This window comes from Bacillus rossius, chromosome 2 (assembly GCF_032445375.1).
Source record: "Bacillus rossius redtenbacheri isolate Brsri chromosome 2, Brsri_v3, whole genome shotgun sequence".
NCBI classification, from domain to species: Eukaryota; Metazoa; Arthropoda; class Insecta; order Phasmatodea; family Bacillidae; genus Bacillus; species Bacillus rossius.
Genome location: NC_086331.1, coordinates 63,653,923 through 63,672,795, shown reverse-complemented (window position 1 = coordinate 63,672,795; position 18,873 = coordinate 63,653,923). Strand labels below are relative to the sequence as shown.

Sequence of the window (18,873 nt, the reverse complement as noted above, 5' to 3'; positions counted from 1 at the left end):
GTTCACACGAATAAAAATTGTATGTATTACCGAGTAATAATGATTCGCGCCAAGGAAAATTGTACGTTATATGATAATAATCCCTATGAATTATCATTGCCTTTCAAGGGACCGACGTGTTAATACTTTATACAGAATAGTACGTAAAGGAGGGGTACGTACTAAAGAGAATTTACTGTAATGAGTGGCTACAGAACTTCAAGAAAAGACACAGTATTCGAGAGTTAGATTTAACAGGCAAGAAAATTTCAACCGACCCTAAAGCACCAGAAAAATTCATTGAAAGATTAAAAAATGAAGCAAGGTTGTATGACCCAGAGTTTATGTATAATGCATACGAGATGGGCATCATTTCTAAAAGGGAAAGTAGTGCATCTGGCCATAAGGTTAGCAAAGACCGTGTTACTGTGCTGAATTGTGCCAACTCTACAGGAAATCACAAAATTCCTCTTCTGTTGATATGCACATCAAAAAAACCCTAGACTTTCAAATACACCTATCCCTCACTTAGCACGTCTTCAGATTGCGCGGATTCATTTAGCACAATGTGAATTTTACGTCTGTAAATATCAGTTAGCACAAAATCTCGGCAGGAAAAAAAAAATTCAAGCACGACGCCACAAAGTCTATTTCAACTTCTGTAAACAACAGATGTGCCGTGAGATACAGTTAGCCAAAGGGGGACGAGATGCACGCGTAGGTCTGTCTACGCTATTGGCTGTTGTACAAACATCAGCTATGACAATTTAAATTGTGGTTATGGAGTGTAAAGGACCAAATGTTTTTACGTCCGAGCATATGCCGCCGTGCCGTACCGTTGTCGCCTGGCCACAAACCGGGCCGTGAACTTAGTTTCGCCAGTGGCAGGGAATTCACTCAAACAAAAGCAACGTCTGCCCATTCAGCTGCCAGTACCTCTACGTGCTTGATCACTCATAATGCATCGTGTTCAAGTATTTGAAACAAAACTAGAAGTATTACGGCACGCAGATTGTCATGAAGGCCACGCTTATGTTGGTCACACTTTAGTTTAAAGCAAGTCAACTGTGCGCATAATCGTATGAAATAAGGACTCTTAACAAAAGTTTATATCCATAAGTCTGATGCTGTTGGTTGTACTAGCAGGAATATATTTGACATTAGATACCAGAACAGAAATGAACAGATGATTCACGTGGAAAAGGTTATTAAATGAATTTTGCAATGAAAAAAATATACTTTGTCCTGACAGGATTGGTGCGAACCAGGTGGTGATACACGAATAAGCACTTTAATTTTTGAAAAATTAAAATGTAACTATCCGGACAGTAATATCAGTTTCACTGTCAGTAAAGGATGGTTTGGAAAGGCACGCAACTGAGTTGAAGGTCACGCCCAGGCGGGCAAGTCAGCCAGCCGACTGATGATGACTATCTCCCGTTACACTATGTAGTATGTGTCATACAAAGTGCGATGGGAGGCATATAAAGATAAATGGTGTGACATATTTATAGTTGAGTGTTATTCAATGCATCTATATTACATAAAGTATATTTTCCTACACAATTTTGGAACACATTAAATAAATTGGCCTTGCTATTTATGGAAACTAATGCTTCAGAATACGCTATTTCGAATAACACGAGCATTTTACGAACCAATTAGTCGTGCTAAGTGAGGGATAGGTGTATGTAAAATTACTTCCTGTCTTTTACAAAAATCAACCAAAAGCCTGGATAACTGCTACTTTAACAAATGGTGAGATTCAATTTTCATTCCTAAAGTAAAAAAATAGCAGAAGGCTATAGGTAGGAAAAGAAGGCAGTAAGGTTATGTGGATTCTGGATAATGCACCCACCCACCCACCTCAATAAAGACTTCCTGTCAGAGAAAACAGACGTTTTAAAACCCTTTTGCTGCTGCCAAACGTTATCGGTTTGCTGCAGCCAATGGACAAATCGGTTATTGACATTATGAAGCGATACTAAAAGAGACTACTGTTGAGGAAGCTTTTGATAAAAGAGGAAAATAAAGAAGGCATTGTGGCTCATTACCAAACAATTAATTTACAAGATTGCTCTTATATGGAGGCAGAAGCATGGAATTTGGTGAAAACACGCACATTAAGAAGAGCTTGGAACAAATGGACAGGCATTTCATCTAAGGAGGAAGTACAGAATGAGAAAGAAGAAAAAAACAAATGTGAAATTGAAGATTAAGAAAGAAAAGTAAAAGGAGATTAGGATGAAGTGTCGTTTAAGAACATTAAGAGACATTCTCTTAAAAATTCCTGGTTGCTCCGAATGCAGTGCAGAAGATGTAGGCGATTGGCTTGCTTGTGGTTATTTGGACCCTAGGTATAAAATTAATTCAAAGTGTTAACTCAGATGGAAGAAACTGAAGACCAAGAGGATGACATGGCTACTGAACCAGACGTTTGACCATCACCTAGTGAGGCATTTGCGTGTCCATAGATTGCATTATCATGGGGATTATGTTTATGTAAGTACTGTACTTTATGAAATGTAAACAACAATTTTTTTGTTATTAAAATAAATACAGTACTTATATTTTTACTGTACATATTCTGTACAATTATTTTGCATTTTTTAAAAAGAAATCACTACCTATTTTCCATTATTATCTAATTATCTGGATATTTTGTTATCCGGATCGGGTGAAATCCCAATTAATCCGTATAATTGGAGTTCTGCTGTATTCTGTATTTGTTGATCCATCTCTGCTTCATAAATCCGTTTATTGTTATCAGATGTAACAAATTAAATTAAAGAAGTAATCACTGGTTAGAAATTCTGTTTGAATTTAACATGTGCTATGAAAATTGAGACTTTAAAACACACATTGTAAAAGCAGTCTTAACTTATTACTTACCAAATCAGTTTTAAAAAAAATTGCTACTGTGTACAAGCATTTACAGAGAATTTTCGCTATATGTGCAGTGGATTTAAATTTTAATCACTGTGATTAATTTTTTTTGTATTAGGTATAAGAAAGTTCCATGTTTCTGGCTGTAAAAAGTAGGAGCAATAAGATAGAAGTGGTTTTCAAAATACTTCAAACATAATTTGTAAAGATACAAAATAATTTAAAAAAAAAGTTTTTAAAACAGAACAATGAGCTCTTAAAATTATGTGGATTTAATAAAAAATGAAAGTTATTATTAACTTCTATAGTTAAGGATAACAGTTATAGCTAGTAGAAAAATTGCCTTAAAGTTAACCACTTTCTCAAAAAAAAAAAAAAAAAAAAAAAAAAAAAAAAAAAACCTGCAAATGAACAAATTCATCACCCATTTTCCCCCCTAATTTTTAACACTATGGTATCCTGTAAAACAAGCATCCAGGCATAATGGAATGATGCAGGATGAACAAACGAAACTGGTACACTTTGGCTTACAGCCCTTGACAGAGCACACATTGCACTGCCTTAGATTATTTGTTCTCTTCCCGACTTGATGAATTTTTACAAGGGGGTGCTTTTTGACACCATCAAGCAATCCTGATGCAGTATCCATCACATGTGGCTTGGCAACGGGTGAGGCGCTAGAACAGTTTCCTAGCTAATCACCGGAACAAACTTGGTACTCTTTACACTAGTGTTTTTTGTCATCACTACAAATGCATTATATGCCCCTATCAGTAACAAATAGAATACTACTTTTTTTTGTTGACTTGATTGTCTTTCGAGCCATAGGATAATATATCACCATTTGGTCAATAGATCAACACCCTTCATGTACGTGTTGTAACTTACTACAATCTCTGGTTTCCTACAATGTACATAACTGGAAGAGCCAGCCTTCTGTTTGCTCGGTTTGAAATCGACCATAGCAGCTGTGTGCATGGTTTCGAGAAAACTTCACAACTTTCTTGTCCTTCCAAAATACTACTCAGACATCACCATCACGACGGAACACAACTTCTCCCTTTTTTAAATCAATGGCAGCAGCAACAAGATCTTTGGGAGCAGCACGGTTTTCACAAAGTGTTCTGAATGTGTGTGTGCTTGGGTTAACACCCAAGAGCCTTTTACTCAGATTTACATGATTGTAATAATTATCTATATAGAGACAATAACCTGCCTTTTAGGTTTCCCAACAGATCAAGCATTATTTCAGGAATGGTTTTACCATCACCTGAATAAACTGACAATGAATAACAATACCCATTGTCAGCCTTGCACAAAATATGGAGTTTTATGGCATACTTGTCGGGTTTGTTTGGCATGAAAACTCGAAACATGGCTTGACCTATCCAAGGAATCATACCCTCATCAAGTGAAAGCACTTTCTTTGGTGTGCTGGACAGTTAGCAAAATTTGCTTGCAAACAAAACAATGACAGGTTGAATATTGGCAAGTTTGCTGTTTGAATCTGCATCCGTGTTGTCACTGACATGCTCGTTATTTTCCCAAAAAAACTGTCAATGATAAATCATCCATGTTGTACAGTAGTCTGTAAATTTTGGCTTTTTGACTTGGTCAATGAACAAGAAGCACAAAAACTGCCACATTTCTGTTTCAGTTATTGGTTTCCAGTTTCAAAGCAGAATTAGGGGTTATGGTGCCCTGCACAAGAAACTGCTGTTCCTAATAAACATTTGTTTGTGTGAGAAATAACTCAACTCGTCCGTGAAAAACCGTTTTAGGTAATAAAAATGTCTCGGAGGGGAAAATATACCATTATTTAGGAGCTCTGTGGGAGTGATTTTCACACCACTCATGCTAGTGAATGGAATATTCACAGGCAGTTTGTCTATTTTAGTCCAATTATCAGATGTGGAACAGATATTTAAGACTTTTTTCATTGTTTACTTTTTTTTGCGACCTGCACATCATTTGACATACCAGAAACATCACTTTCATATTGAGATAGATCTGATGAACTTTTGGATTTGCTAATGTAATAATAAACATCTGAAATATTACTTCTAATGTCCATGTCGTGTTATTTTTCACCCAAACTATCAAAAATTTCGTTCCTTGAAATTTCACGTGACTGCAAAACCTCCATTTGTTGGCCAACGTCATCTTACTCAAACTGAAAAAAAATATATATACAGTAAACTCCCTATTATCCGCGGGCGGATGATCCACGGTGTGGATTATCCGCACATGCTACGAAAAAATACAGTTCATATGTAAATATGTATTTTATTACAAGTGAGAAAATTTGAACTCTACTGACGAGTGTATTGTGTGCAGTATACAGTAAAACGCCACAGGCGAGCTCAGTGCGAAGGCGCAGATGACTCACGAAGCGGCTTTGCAACACATCGTCTGACTGCTTCACTAATTAGAGGAACAAGACGACGATGCGCAGTTGGCTGAAAAACTAATGTTGCTAAAATTCAATCAAGAATTAAGATAAGATGTTTCCAAAGTAAGAAACAAAAGCAAGTTCCTGATTTTTTCAAAAAGTTGTAAATTTAAAGAGTTGTGCTTTTTTAATATCTAACGAAGTCTCTGAGTACGTACAAGTATGTACTGTATCCTTGTTACGAAGTAAGTACCAAGCACTTTTATGTTTACATCACTGAAATGTATTGTATGTTAATTATTCAGTAAAATACTAAAATTTTAGCATCATTTAATAATTTTTACTGTTAATTGTAACTCTTACTGAACATAAATTTTTAGATTTTTTAGTTGAAATTAATGTTTCCTTTTTTTGTTTCCCATTTTCGTCTCTTTTGTGGATTATCCACATTTTCACTATCCGCGGTGGCCTTGCCACTTAATTTCGCAGATAATCAGGAATGTACTGTAAATATAAATTAAAAAATGTGTTTGTTTCCATTGTTAGCCAGTAATTGAAATGCGGAATGCTGGAATCGATAGGTTGAAACATCAGCTATCACCGCACAGCAACATAGACTGTAACGTTGCAAGACCCTGCCCTCTCCTGTTTTTACAAGAACTTTTTAAATGATTAAATATAATGTTTTTTCAGTATTGCACTAGATCAGCTGATTATATAGCATTCAAGGTCATCTTGACCTAGTGTCACACTTGTATTTTATTATTTGTAATATTCTAGTAATTATATTAATGTTTAAATATTTATTTTGAAATGCATTTGGACTATAATTTTATTGGTTTTCACTTTGCTGGTTTGGGTATTAATTGTGGAAATGTGAATTTTAGTATTTTATTGAATTTCTGTATTTAATTTCATTTAATTGTTCTTTTATAATAATGATAATAATTTGGTGTAGGTGTTTTATAGTGGTTTTAAAACAGCACATGTTGTGCTTGATGAACAAAAGAATGCGGCGACACAGCGGCGCCGAAAGATGTTAATTTATCGCATTCTACATAAGAGAGAGACAGAAGTTAGCCCAGACCCTGGGAATAGCTGACTGGGAGATCCAAGAATTCTGTGTTAGATTAAAAAGGGATGGAAGGTGTGGGAGAAGGACAGAGACATCTGACCGAGCGAGGGGAAGCCCTCAAAGAAGGGGATTACTTTATTATAATTGTACGGTAAATGTTGTAGCAAGTCACAAGGCACTATTTCGGGGAAGTCATCAGCTAACTGAAATTTTCTTAGTGTTTTGTGATGTACTGTGTTTCGTCAGTCGTTGTTCAAGTACTGTGCCGAGAGGTGGTACGGGGGCGGCGGCTCACAGGTATAATATTATGAGCTGTTAAAGGAGGGACAACTTAACGGCTGGGTGCTGGGGCCATGCTATATTAAGTTTTCAAAGTGATTTCGGACTTTTAACTAGAATTTGTATGCCTCAGACATGCGGTCTGCTGGCAACCGGGATTTATTTCCTATGTATCTACGTACTTAAATGTCGGAGTCGCTAAGGACTTAATTTCGTGAAGGTACACGGTGAGTAACGATTGGCGAAAGTGCGATGCATGGTAGAAGTAAGTAAAAACAATTCTGTACATCGCATCTGCGATGCTCTGCGGTTAATATGTTATGTCAAAGTTGTTAGTACCCTGTTTCATGCAAAGTGAACAAGAGGCTTAGGTAAGTAATGTAAAGTAACATGATAAAAAACACTCACTAGACCCAATGAGAATAGGTGCAAACACACTAAAATCAGACGAAGAGGTGTGAGGTGGTGAGTGAGGTGCTGATGAGGTAAGTGGTGTGCGAGGTGTTTCTTCTCCATCTTCTGGCAACCGGGAAGTTGAAGGAAACATGTGGCGATCACCCACTGATGGCAGTGGCACTGGATGGCTGCGACCAGGAAGGTTGCGAGGTTTAATGCCTGGAGACTTGAGCTGCAAATCTGGCCACCTACGAGGCTGAAATATCAAAATAAAAAATAAACACAGTGTCTCAGAGTCATGGAAAAATAGTTTGTATTCCCATAATCTCACTTATTTTAAATAATACTTTAAGTAACACTGCTCTTCAATAATCCACAGCTCAAGCATTCCATGGTTTTGACATATGCACGTACACATTGCACAGAAAAGCTTAAGGGCACGGTTGACAACATGACTGGAAATTCTGAACATATTTGAGTTTCTGTAATGAAAATATTAAGTAAAAAATATAAAATTTTATAATAAAACATTAAAAAAAAAAATGATTTTTTTCCTCACTATACATGCCATAGTTCTGCAAAATATAAGGCCCACAATCTGAAATTCAGTTAATAATAACACTACTTTAGATTAATTTGGTAATGAAGTGGTTTAGTGTTCATAAATGTTAGATGAACACTGTGTTGAGTTATATGAATATTTATATACACCAGCCCCTCGAAGTAACGCTATTCGATTAGCGCTGTTTTGAAGTAACGATGCCAATTAATTAGGGCATGATTTGAAGTAGCGTGGTCATATATTCGAAGTAGCGCTCTTTCTCGTCCACATAATTTATTTTATTTTCATACGTGCAAATGTAACAAACAAAATGCAACAAATTAAAAATAAGACGGCACTTGTGTAACAAACATTATGACGAATCAAAAAAAGATATTACCTTTTTATGTAATAGTTATTCGCTTCCATCGCATATTTTTAAAGCCTAATTAAAATTGCACAGTAAATAATAATCGGTAAATACATTTTCCGAAGCCTAAGTGTGTGTTTAGCTAATGTTTATACATACTACGCCGTCTTGCAACTCAGTAGCAGCTCTAGTGGGAAATGCTGAAAGCTTTCGAGGCTAGTTCACATCTTGTATGACTGGCTGCGCTGACTCCTAGTCGTGCGTACACAAAGTTACACAGTTGCGAATATCGTTTTATACCCTTATTTATGCCATTGTTTTAAGATAGCATTTTGTTAATAGAAAATGTAAAATTTATTCTTCTCTATTCTTAAACATTCAAACAGAGCTTATATGTTAAAAAAACTATTATTTTAAACTAAAAAATGTGACATATACACGTGCTTCGTAAGGAAATATGAGGTTAGTAGGCTATGTACAGTTCAATTATGCCGCCTGTGATTTAAATATAGTATTATTTTAGGTTATTTGAACTTTAAATGCAATTTATACATTTATATTTTTCTTAAATTGTATTTAGATATGTTAAGAGTATGTAAATACGTACATTTAAATGAAATCAATGTCATATAAGTAGGGCCTGGAATTTTTCGCGATCGCGAATTTCGCATTGAAACGCGAAAAGTAAGTAATTCGCAAAAACCACAACATTTCTATATTACACTGCGAATATATCCCCGAAAAGTACCATTACAGTATAATCCCGCCGATGCGAGCCCCCTCTGATGCGTCCATTCCGTTTATACGACCGTTTTTTGAGAAACCGTGAAAATTTTGAGCAGAGAAAGTCGAAAATTTGAGTAAAATCGGCTGAAAAACAAGTCTGTTACACTTTGTTGGGCGCTGTGTGTTCACGTTCATCTTGGCGGGAGCTGTACTGTAAGCAGGCAGGTATACAAAAGACGGCTAAAAATAGATACCACCCCTCTAGACTGTTCACGCAGCAGTGTCTAGCCGAGCTCGGCGCTCCACTATCGCACGAAAAGCCGTCTCAGCTGTCATGTTATCTTACCCGCCTGCACGAAAAGCCGCTGTGGTAGCTTCTGCGAGAGCGTAAGAAACTCCTCCGGTCACTCCCAGAGTCACAAATCATGTAAAAACACCCCCCCCCCCTTTCCCAACTAACATTTCAACACTTTCCCTCCCTTATTTCAACCTTCTGCGTGAGAAACTGTCAGCATCCTCCTCCCCTCCCACACCGCGTGCGACAAAAGCCAGGTTGTATAGTCTATACTCGGTAAAATAAATATTTTTATGGGCTTATACGACTGTCCTTCGCCGTTAATAAATACTTTATAAGTTTAAGTTATTATGATACAATTTGTTTATTAGTCACACAGCAGTTTCTGCTGAAAAATCACTAATACCTCGAATTTTAATGAATAGAAAAATTTAGCAGGGCCGTAAATATATTTATTTTACTGCATACTGTAGTTACTTTTCCATCTGCATTCCGTGTATTTTTCTTTTCATTTTTTTTACGCTGTGAAGGGACGTGGACAAGATAATTGCTTGAGCTGTCAAAATAAACATCGCTGACGGCAAGGGCGGGATCGCATCCTGTTGGTCTGTCGCTGTGATTACCTACTCCAAAAACATGTCACAGCATTTCAAGATAGCATTGTTCTTATATCTTTCGTTTATAGCCGAATGTTTTCTACCTGATCCACACAAGTTCCTTCGCCACGTTTTGAACGAAAATAACCACCAGCCGGCTAGCATAGCCGAACTCGCGTGACGCGAATTCACTTAGCGCGAGTATTTATCGGAACCCATTATTCGGGGTATGCGAGTTCGAGGTGTAATATGAATTTAAAAAGTTGTCTTTTTTACACCATAGACTAATTTTCATGGGAAAGAAAAGATTACATTGACAAACACCTAAAGTCAGCTAAGCATGTGGCATCGGCAGCCGAAAAAAAAAGAAAATTATTAGTTGCAAACATCTATAGCAACGTGTCTGTTTTGTGTAACTGTTTTGGATTTAATTGGCTGTTATTATGCATATTAGTCTATTCCTAGTATACATGGATTGTTTATTAAATATGTAAACTATTATATTCAATAACTGCACAATTTAGTCAACATTTAAAATACCGGTAAAATTTCCATTGCATAACAAAAATACCGACTTTAAACCACCGCTTTTCTAATTTGAAAGTACCGCTTTTTGCATACTGAAAACACCGAAATTTTCCAGGCCCTACATATAAGGAATAGTAAACAAACGGATTTCAGTGGTTGGAGAACCAATTATTATGAATAACATGCACCCTTATGGCAAAAACGTATTTGATAAGCGCTCTATTTTCCTGGAACGAATTAGAGCGTTACTTCGAGGGGTGTAATTGTATTCTGACTTTTTGAAATTTTTTTATCTCCAGCCATTTGAATGTAGAATAATAAACACTGGTGACACAAAAGAGGAATCTTTAGTTGAAATGCGCGCCAACAGACTGCACTTGAAAATTTAATTTTCTACTATAGACTGGTGCCACATTCAAAAATACTAAAGGGCACGCCATTATCGTAGTGGTTATGCAGAGGCCCGTCACGTTTGAAATAACCTCCATTTTTATTACCGGCGGCATATTTATAAAATTTAATCGTCTGCTGTAGGCCGCTATCGTTATTGCTGGCGCCACATTAAAAATTTTTAAAGGGCATGCTATTATAGTAGTGGTTATGCAGAGGCACGCCACATTTGAAAAGACTGCCATCTTTATTACTGGCGCCAAATTTAAAAAAAATATTGCCTGCTGAAAGCCGCCATCTCTACTACTGGTGCCAAGTTTAAACTTATAGTACTAGTTATGTTTAAATTTCAAAAGTCCACCATCTTTTTATAATAAAAAAGGTGTTGGCATAAGTTAAGTATTTATTATCACTATGGCCTTATAAAAAAATTTATTTTAGTGATATCCTTTTAGTCAGAGGCTTTGTTACCACTATAACAAAGCTATAGGAATATTATTTATTAGAAGTATGCTTATTGCACTAGCTTACAGACATATTTATTACTGTTTCTTTATACTTATAAAAAAGTTGTTAAGTTATTCTTTTTAAGTATTTCACTTATTAATTATTTATACCTATAGTAATAAAGTTCATGTCTTTTATACCTCTTCTTATGTATAATGTGTTTGCTTTTTTTCTTAATGTTAAATTGTGGTAGCATATAGGCATACATTGTTTAGTATGTTATAGGCATACATTTTAATATATTGTTTTTAAAAGGCATATTCATCTTGTGGTAAGCATATTTTTTTAAGTATTTACATTTAATGGTTTAGCTAAATAATAATATTATATACAGTGAAATTCCGTTACAACGTACTTCAGAATAACGTATCTTTCAGTTCAACGCATTATTTTAAATTCCCGCTTAAAACACCAATGTAAACAATGTAAAAATATTTCACTTTAAAATTAAAAACGTATCCTACCTTTCAATACAACGACCATTCTTTTCCAGTTATCAGGAAAATTTTACATAATTGTTACTGTGTTTGCGCCGGGGTTCTTTAATATAAATAATGTACATTATGATTAATTTTTATAGCTTTCAAGAATCGTTAACAAGTATAAAACGTAAACAAACAATGTCTCAACGATTCATAGAATCATAGTACAGTATAACGCGCCATTCTTCCTCCTCCATGGATCACACACTTTAGTGCACGAGACGATCTAAACAATCGATTGCTGTCTCGCCCCTCTTCAAGACAATTGTTTTTAGCTGCGCAGCTTTTGGTTATTTGTAGAGTACGTTTAAAAAGTTTTTATTAACGCAGATACAAACGTTAAATAAAAATTATATTTTAACTTATATCCAATGTTAATTTATGCAGGTTAAGTTTTGAACTGTTTCGTGTCACAACATGGCCGACACGCTTTAATTGTGTTGCCATGAAGGTCGGAATGTCGCCTGGCACAGCCATGCTCGCGACGCGCGCTACTAGTGCAGCGCTATGGTTATCTATGGATGCGAGGTTTGTTTACGTTTGACGTGGCACGAGGCAATCAATATTGTTGATTGAATATTTTAATCAGGATGGATGGCCAAAAAGTTAAAAAGAAACTTAAGCAGTTCACATTGACGGAGAAATGCAGATCTGGCACGGTCATTTGGTTTGGTGCCCAGTACACTGTCAACAATAATAAAAGATCGCTAAAAAGTTATTAAACTGTACGAACAATCATCTTTATCTGCTGGTCGCAAGAGACTTCGCCTAGGAGATAACAAGGAAATTCTGTCCCAATAAATGTACATATCTGCAAAATAGTTTAACCCATTTGTCCTTTTGTGTTCGACAGATATAAATTTTGTATATGTAGGCCTAGAATTTAGTCTACTGTATTAAGTTCAGTAATTTTTTTTTAAATTCCTGTTGTTTTACAAATATTTGCTTCCAAGCTAATGTAACATTTGATCCCCTACTACTTTTTTAAAAATTCAAAAATACTATATTTTTAAGGTAAATATATAGGACTTTCAGAATAAAGTACTTTCATTACTAAGTATAAAAGTTGGGGCTTCATTGATGTACTTTATAACGAGATTCTACTGTAGTGTCAAGTATACTAGAATCTCTTCAGCTATAGTCATAGCATAGTGTTAGTCGAATATTGGAAGTTCTCTGTAGCCAGCATTGCTGCGTCGAACATGGTGGTGGTCAGACACAGTCCCGCCGGCCAACCCGTGCGCAGCGTGGGGTGGATCTCTCTTTAAAACAAACACGCAGGCAGCCCCCGAGTCCACAGAGCTTTACGTGTTCCTGTATAGTCTTTCAATAATAATTATTAAGAGGTAAACATTTTCCTCAAGTTAAATAGCAACGCCAGGCCACACATTTCCCCTCTCCCTGCAGCTACGTGGATAGCAAGAGGCGTTACGAAATCAGAAGACCCAGGTTTGCTGCTTGGAACGGGGGATGGGTTATTATTGAAATCTAGGTACTATACATGGAAATGTCATTGAAAAAAACAAGTATTGCAGAATCCAAGATTAATAAAATTTTTTTTAAAAAATGAAGTATGCTAGTAATGTGAAACAAAGTATTTAAAACTGCATTAAAAGACTCTTTAAAACCAAGTTTAAAAAAAGAAGAAAAAAAGAAGTATGCTAGTTATGTGAAACAAACAAAGTATTTAAAAATTTATGAAAAAAAAATTAAAAATATTATAAAAACTGTATGAAAATAATGCAGATTGAAAATATTTACCAATGCGTGTTGAAAACATTTAATAATTCAGATTGAAAATATTTTATTAATGTATGTTGAAAATATTTAACGTAGACAGAGAATCCTTTATTATTGAGGATAGTATTATTTGCATTTAAAATTGCAGAATGAAAATGATATTAGTTAACAACACATTGTTACCTTACCTTAGTTGGAGCAGAAAAGTGCTAAAGTCAGACGGATGGGCAACAGGCAGCAGGCAGCAGGCAGCAGGCGGCAGCAGGGAGCAGGGAGCACGGATCACGGAGCAGGGAGCAAGCAGGCTGGCCAGCGGCTGATCAGAGACTGTGCTCATTCCCCACCAGTGCCCTCGTATATATCAAATGAATAGCCAGTGCAACAGTCCCCAGGTTTTTTTATTTTATGCTGGCAGCATGGCGAGTACTATCGCAGCATCTGAGCTATTTTTAATGTCACCCCACCAAGCAATGTCTCCCAGGGCGTGCAACAGCCAACGTCTCGCTGCTTTGGAAGCATTTCAAATAAGAAAATATTTTAAATTTGTTTGATTGATATTTAAAATTTTTTGTATTATGAGGTCAATTTTCAAATAACAACAATAATTGAAATTCATTTCACATACAGTTTTTATTTGATAGCCATTCTACAAATCTAGCCTCCAAACACACAAATATCGTAAAAAAAATTATGCTGTCAAGCAGACAAGTGTTACCACAGTTATAGTTGCAAGAATATAAGGTAATGTTAATACACACGTAAAGTCATAACATGTAGGAATGTTACAAGTTGTAGGAAAACCAATTTAAAAATTACTTATTAAAAATATAAAACAGCTAATGAAATATAAAGTTACATATTAAACAACTAATGAATCAATCACCTAATGAATCAAACAATTACTAGAAAACTATTAAAAACTGAAATGTTTTAAACACAGATAGCAAACATTATTTACGTAGACTGCTGTAACACACACTGGTATTTGTTACTTAATAGTGAAAAATTACAATCAATCAAAATATAATAAAAATTACACGTCTTAATAACATTATTCATGTAGATTGCTGTATTATGTATGTTACTTAAAAAAAATTACAAATAATGAAAATAAAATAAAAGATACAGTCTGTTTAATAACTCCTAAAGCATAGCGCGTACGGTGATTTTGGCAACGTCACGGGCTCTTTCATTCTGGTGTATGGGAGTTGGCGGGAAGCAGCAATTACAGTCTTGCGCAGTGCAAACGTGGTGGGGTCTCTCCGCTGACGTTTCTTGCGATCTGGTTTCGCAGACTTGATTGGCGATTCTTCTGGTAAGTGCAGCTCCGGCACCTTCATTGTATGGAAACACACTCTTCCAAGCTGCACGGCAACTGAGTGTTGTTTCTCATGAAGCATACCGGACAACGGGTGTACGAAATGCACTGAGTAACTTCCAGAGGTATGTCGTTAGATTGAAGATTTATAATATGAATGGTATGAAAGTGTCCATCTCAGCTCTCCACGTAGTTCTTCAAGATGCCGTTACTCAAACTTGAATATTCAACTGTAGATACACCATGAGTCAGAATTTCATGCTGATTAGCTGGATGAAACGATGTGTTTACTCGACCGAGGTTCAGACCACACTGACCCAAGACTATCTATTGAGCATTATAATTATCAGTTCCAGAAATAAACTTGCAATGTACTCACAGAGGTTGTTGTACACAGGTGTGTTACAACACATTAAAGTTTTACAACTCATAGAAGTGTTACAACACACAGGAATGTTACAACACATAGTGTGTTAACAATACGTGGGCCTCACGCGTTACTTTAGCCACTGAACAGCTTTTTATCATTTTGCACAGTAAACCGCACATAGGTGGCCTACGTATGGTGTGTAAAGCACATCGTCATCATACACAAGAATGTCATAAACCTTCCTTCCATAATGTTTTGTTCCACGACAGCTCTCTGTGAAAGTTTCACAATTTCTGACTCTAGAGGTTCTGAGTTGTGCCATTGCACTCCGTAATGTTGCATTTACTCAACCTTTTTTTAATTTTTTTTTTGCAAACTGGACATAATGTAGGCTCAATTTTGTGAATTTTGAAAATAATTACTTTGTTATGTAGGAAGTTTTGTATGTTAATATATAAATGTAAATTGTGAGAAATGTGAAACCTATTTAAAATCTAAAGTGAAGTGCTTCAAGATATTCATACAACAAAAGAAAAAACATTAATTTAAAGGACTTTATAAAAAAAATTAGTTATTTGTTTTAAACACTAATATTTAATTACCCTAATCTTTTTCATTTACTTGAGATGTATTAGTGATAATTTTGGAACTAAACCCGAATTGTTTTCATTTTTGCTCACCAAGTTTGACGTCTTGTGTCAATATCTATGGTGTAGCTTCTTAAGGGGATTGGTGCACCAGCATCGTATTAAAAAAAACAATATATTTGTTAATGATTCAGCTGCTAGAGAAGATTTGAACAGAGTGTCCACCAATATTTACAAAATATTTTCCAGTACATAACAAAAAATTCCAGTACATTTTCCAGTACATTCAAAAATATCAAATTAATTTCTAGTTACTTCTCAATTTTGAAAATAGCATAAATATAGATGCCTCAATTTAATTTTCTTAAAACCACGAAGAACGTAGAATTGATTCATAGTTTAATTACACATAATAATAGTAACATACAAAATATAGTCCATTTAATGTATATAAATGGAATACTTTTAAAAATACTGCAGAGCAAACTTACCCTTTAGAGTAGTAGCAAGTTAAACTGTTTCAGTACAAGTGTCTATGTATTTCTCTTGAAAACCTTGCTAATACTGAGTACACTATGTATCACTTATAAACAATGTCCTCAATGACACCCACGCCATTCAACATTCTGGAAATTACAACTATGCCACAAGCAATTGTTCAATAAAAGTTAACCAATGTACGTTCTTGATTATTGTAATCAGTAAACCAATTTTGGGATTTGTGTTTCAAAATTTGTTTAGTGAATTAAAATATGCCTACGCCTATAATACATAATTTAAGCAAGTATTATTGCAAACCAAATTCAGATTCTATAAATTTATTTTACAAGAACACTGCATTGCATCACTTATTAATCCAAATCCATTTCTAACTGCTGCTTCAATTTTTCAACATATTTATTTTTGCTGAAATTTCATTAAGTGCCTTTTCCTTCTCTTCAATTATTTTTCTTTTCTTTATTTCCAGTTGTCTTATTTCCAAAGCCATTCGTTTTCTTTTATCTTGCTTTTGCTCTTCTGAGTCTTTCCCCTGTCGCTGTTTTTCCAGGCCTTCTTTGTATTTACCATTGGCATTTCTCATTGCAAACACAACAGACTTTGTTATTTCAATATTGTCCAAGCCTCCCTTCACAGTTACAGAATCATGAATCATTCGCTGTGCCACCAGTGACTATTCCTTTAAGTTTTCCACCAAACATTCCCTGTTAACTGAAAAACCCCTTTCTAGATTTGAGTTGCCATGTGACATGATGAGAATGAGTTTAACAAAGTTTTCCAGATTTCTGTATTCTACCTTGTGCTCAAGGACTTCCATCCAAAATTTATCTAAACGTATATCATTTCTTGAGTAGTGAATCATTTGATATTTGACGCTTTCTCTAGAGCACAAGTCAGTATACTCATGTAGTATTTTATCTGCTACATTGCCTTCCATTACATTCCTTGAAACAAGTGTTTCAAGAGTTTGTCGTAGCCTTGTATTTCCTTTATCTGATGCAGAAATATGCGGACTAAGGCAAGAAACAGATTCTGTAAAAGAATACTTTAATGGTAACCTCTCCATACATTTCTGGATAAATAACTTCAGGAATGTTCTGCAGTCATTTTTGAAGACAAGAATATCTTTTTCAGTAGCACCCTTACATTTCTTTAGAGCTGACCTCGTCGCAAAACCAACATCAATGTCTTTAGAAAGCATTAGAGTTTCCTTTTTTCCAATGTCAATCTTCAGAAAATTTGAGCTCATTACTTCAGCTCTGACTATTCTTGTCATGATATTCCGTACAAGATCAGACAGTGTTTCAAACAAGAATGGCACCATTGGACTGTCCGTCTGAAACTCTCTCAAGAAGGGCTCGACCTCTTTGGACAGAGACTGAAAAAAAGTCAGTTTGGCCAATAATAACCTATCTTTGAGACTACTGACAACAGTTTTGAAACTATTGCATTTGGGTTCCATTGGAGTGCCTTCAACTGTTTTTACATATTTTTCTATGCAAGGAAGAACCTGCAAGGCTCTTGATACAACAATGTCATTTTCAAGCCACCTTACATTGCAGAACTTCAATGGGAAAACAGAGCTTCCTGTAACCTGAATGTAATCTCCTCACCTAGCAGGGGAATCTTTGAACAAATAACACAAAGCTCTAAGAAATTAATTTAGATTCCATTCAGTTCCCTTGAGCCCTACCTTAAATGCATTGTGCAACGTGTGCAACCCACACGATCCAATATCAAGCAACTTGGGTCCATCAACCTCACAGGACGAGAGTTCACTGTTCAATAATTTTTGAAGTTTCAAATTAACATTCGGTCCATCCATAGACAACTGCATAATTTTATTCAGTGGTATGCCTATCAGTGCCTCTTTAATGCCTTGAAGGAGACATTCAGATGTAGAATGCTTCAAAAAAACAGATGTCAAGTACCTGGTACATACAGTATTGGTGTTACAATCCCAAAACCGTACAGCTACATCCATCTGCTGGCTCTGTGCTACTTTGTTTAGGGATTCATCAAAGCCTAAAGTAATCTTACTACATGTTTTCAACAGACCTTCTAGCTCATTCTTGAAGTATGGTGCTAGGCCATAAACAATTGAATATGCCATTTTAGTCCGGTGGAGTTGCATGCTATTGGCAATTTCACATGTTGGGAACATTTTCTTAAAGAGGCTGCAATTTCTTTCTGCTGAGCGTAAGGATGAGTGGTTTAGCACTGTGGATAAACACCAATAAGCCTCTGCCTTTGTAACACTGTCTTTAGTCAGCATTCTTTTCAGACCACTACCTTCAACTGTGTGTAAATGTGATTGTTGTATGTCAGGTGATTGAAATGGTGATGATTCAGATTTTTTGTTTACTGGCATGCTTAGTATGCTCACTGACTCACCAACTGACGTTTCTTGTCCAATGCTTATTTTACACGTATTTTGACTGGGTGCATATGTAGACACAACTGATGAATCAAGTGCAAATGACGTAGAGGCATGTATAGCAGACGTAGAAGCGGTTGAAACAGTTGTTGAAGCAGTAGATGCAGAAGCAGGTAAAGCAGATGTTGAAGCAGCAGATGTGAAATCAGGTACAACAGATGTTGATGCAAATGAATACATCAATGGTGGTGTTGAGTTCTGAACTTTAATTCTTGACAAATGGTCCTTTCCTTTGCTATGAGAAACCACCGCACTCCTACCCATACTGTCTATAGCAAAATGTTTGTTGCATACTTTGCATTTAGCTCTATACAAGTCGGTTGTAACAAGGGTTAGCCAAGTGAATTCTTGCTCCCACTTACTATTATATTTTATTTTGCCTTGTTGCGAACGCATTATGATTTATAGGAATTACAGACACTGGCGTCTATGTTGAAATGACACTAGTAAACTTGGCCTACATGACCAATACTAGACAAAA

The 18,873-nt window shown here is 35.7% G+C and overlaps 1 protein-coding gene across 4 annotated transcripts in view; it reads right to left on the bottom strand.

Moving 5' to 3' along the window:
* Positions 1-18,873, bottom strand: part of LOC134529327 (protein son of sevenless) — a 386,073-nt gene that overhangs the window by 82,008 nt on the left and 285,192 nt on the right. For all 4 annotated transcript variants that reach the window (XR_010074532.1, XM_063363274.1, XM_063363275.1 and 1 more), the window contains exon 22: positions 7,020-7,263. Coding sequence is in view for 3 of the 4 variants with exons in the window: in XM_063363274.1 (XP_063219344.1) it covers positions 7,020-7,263 (244 nt within the window). In the remaining variant the exon portion in view is untranslated. The remainder of the gene's footprint in view (positions 1-7,019; positions 7,264-18,873) is intronic.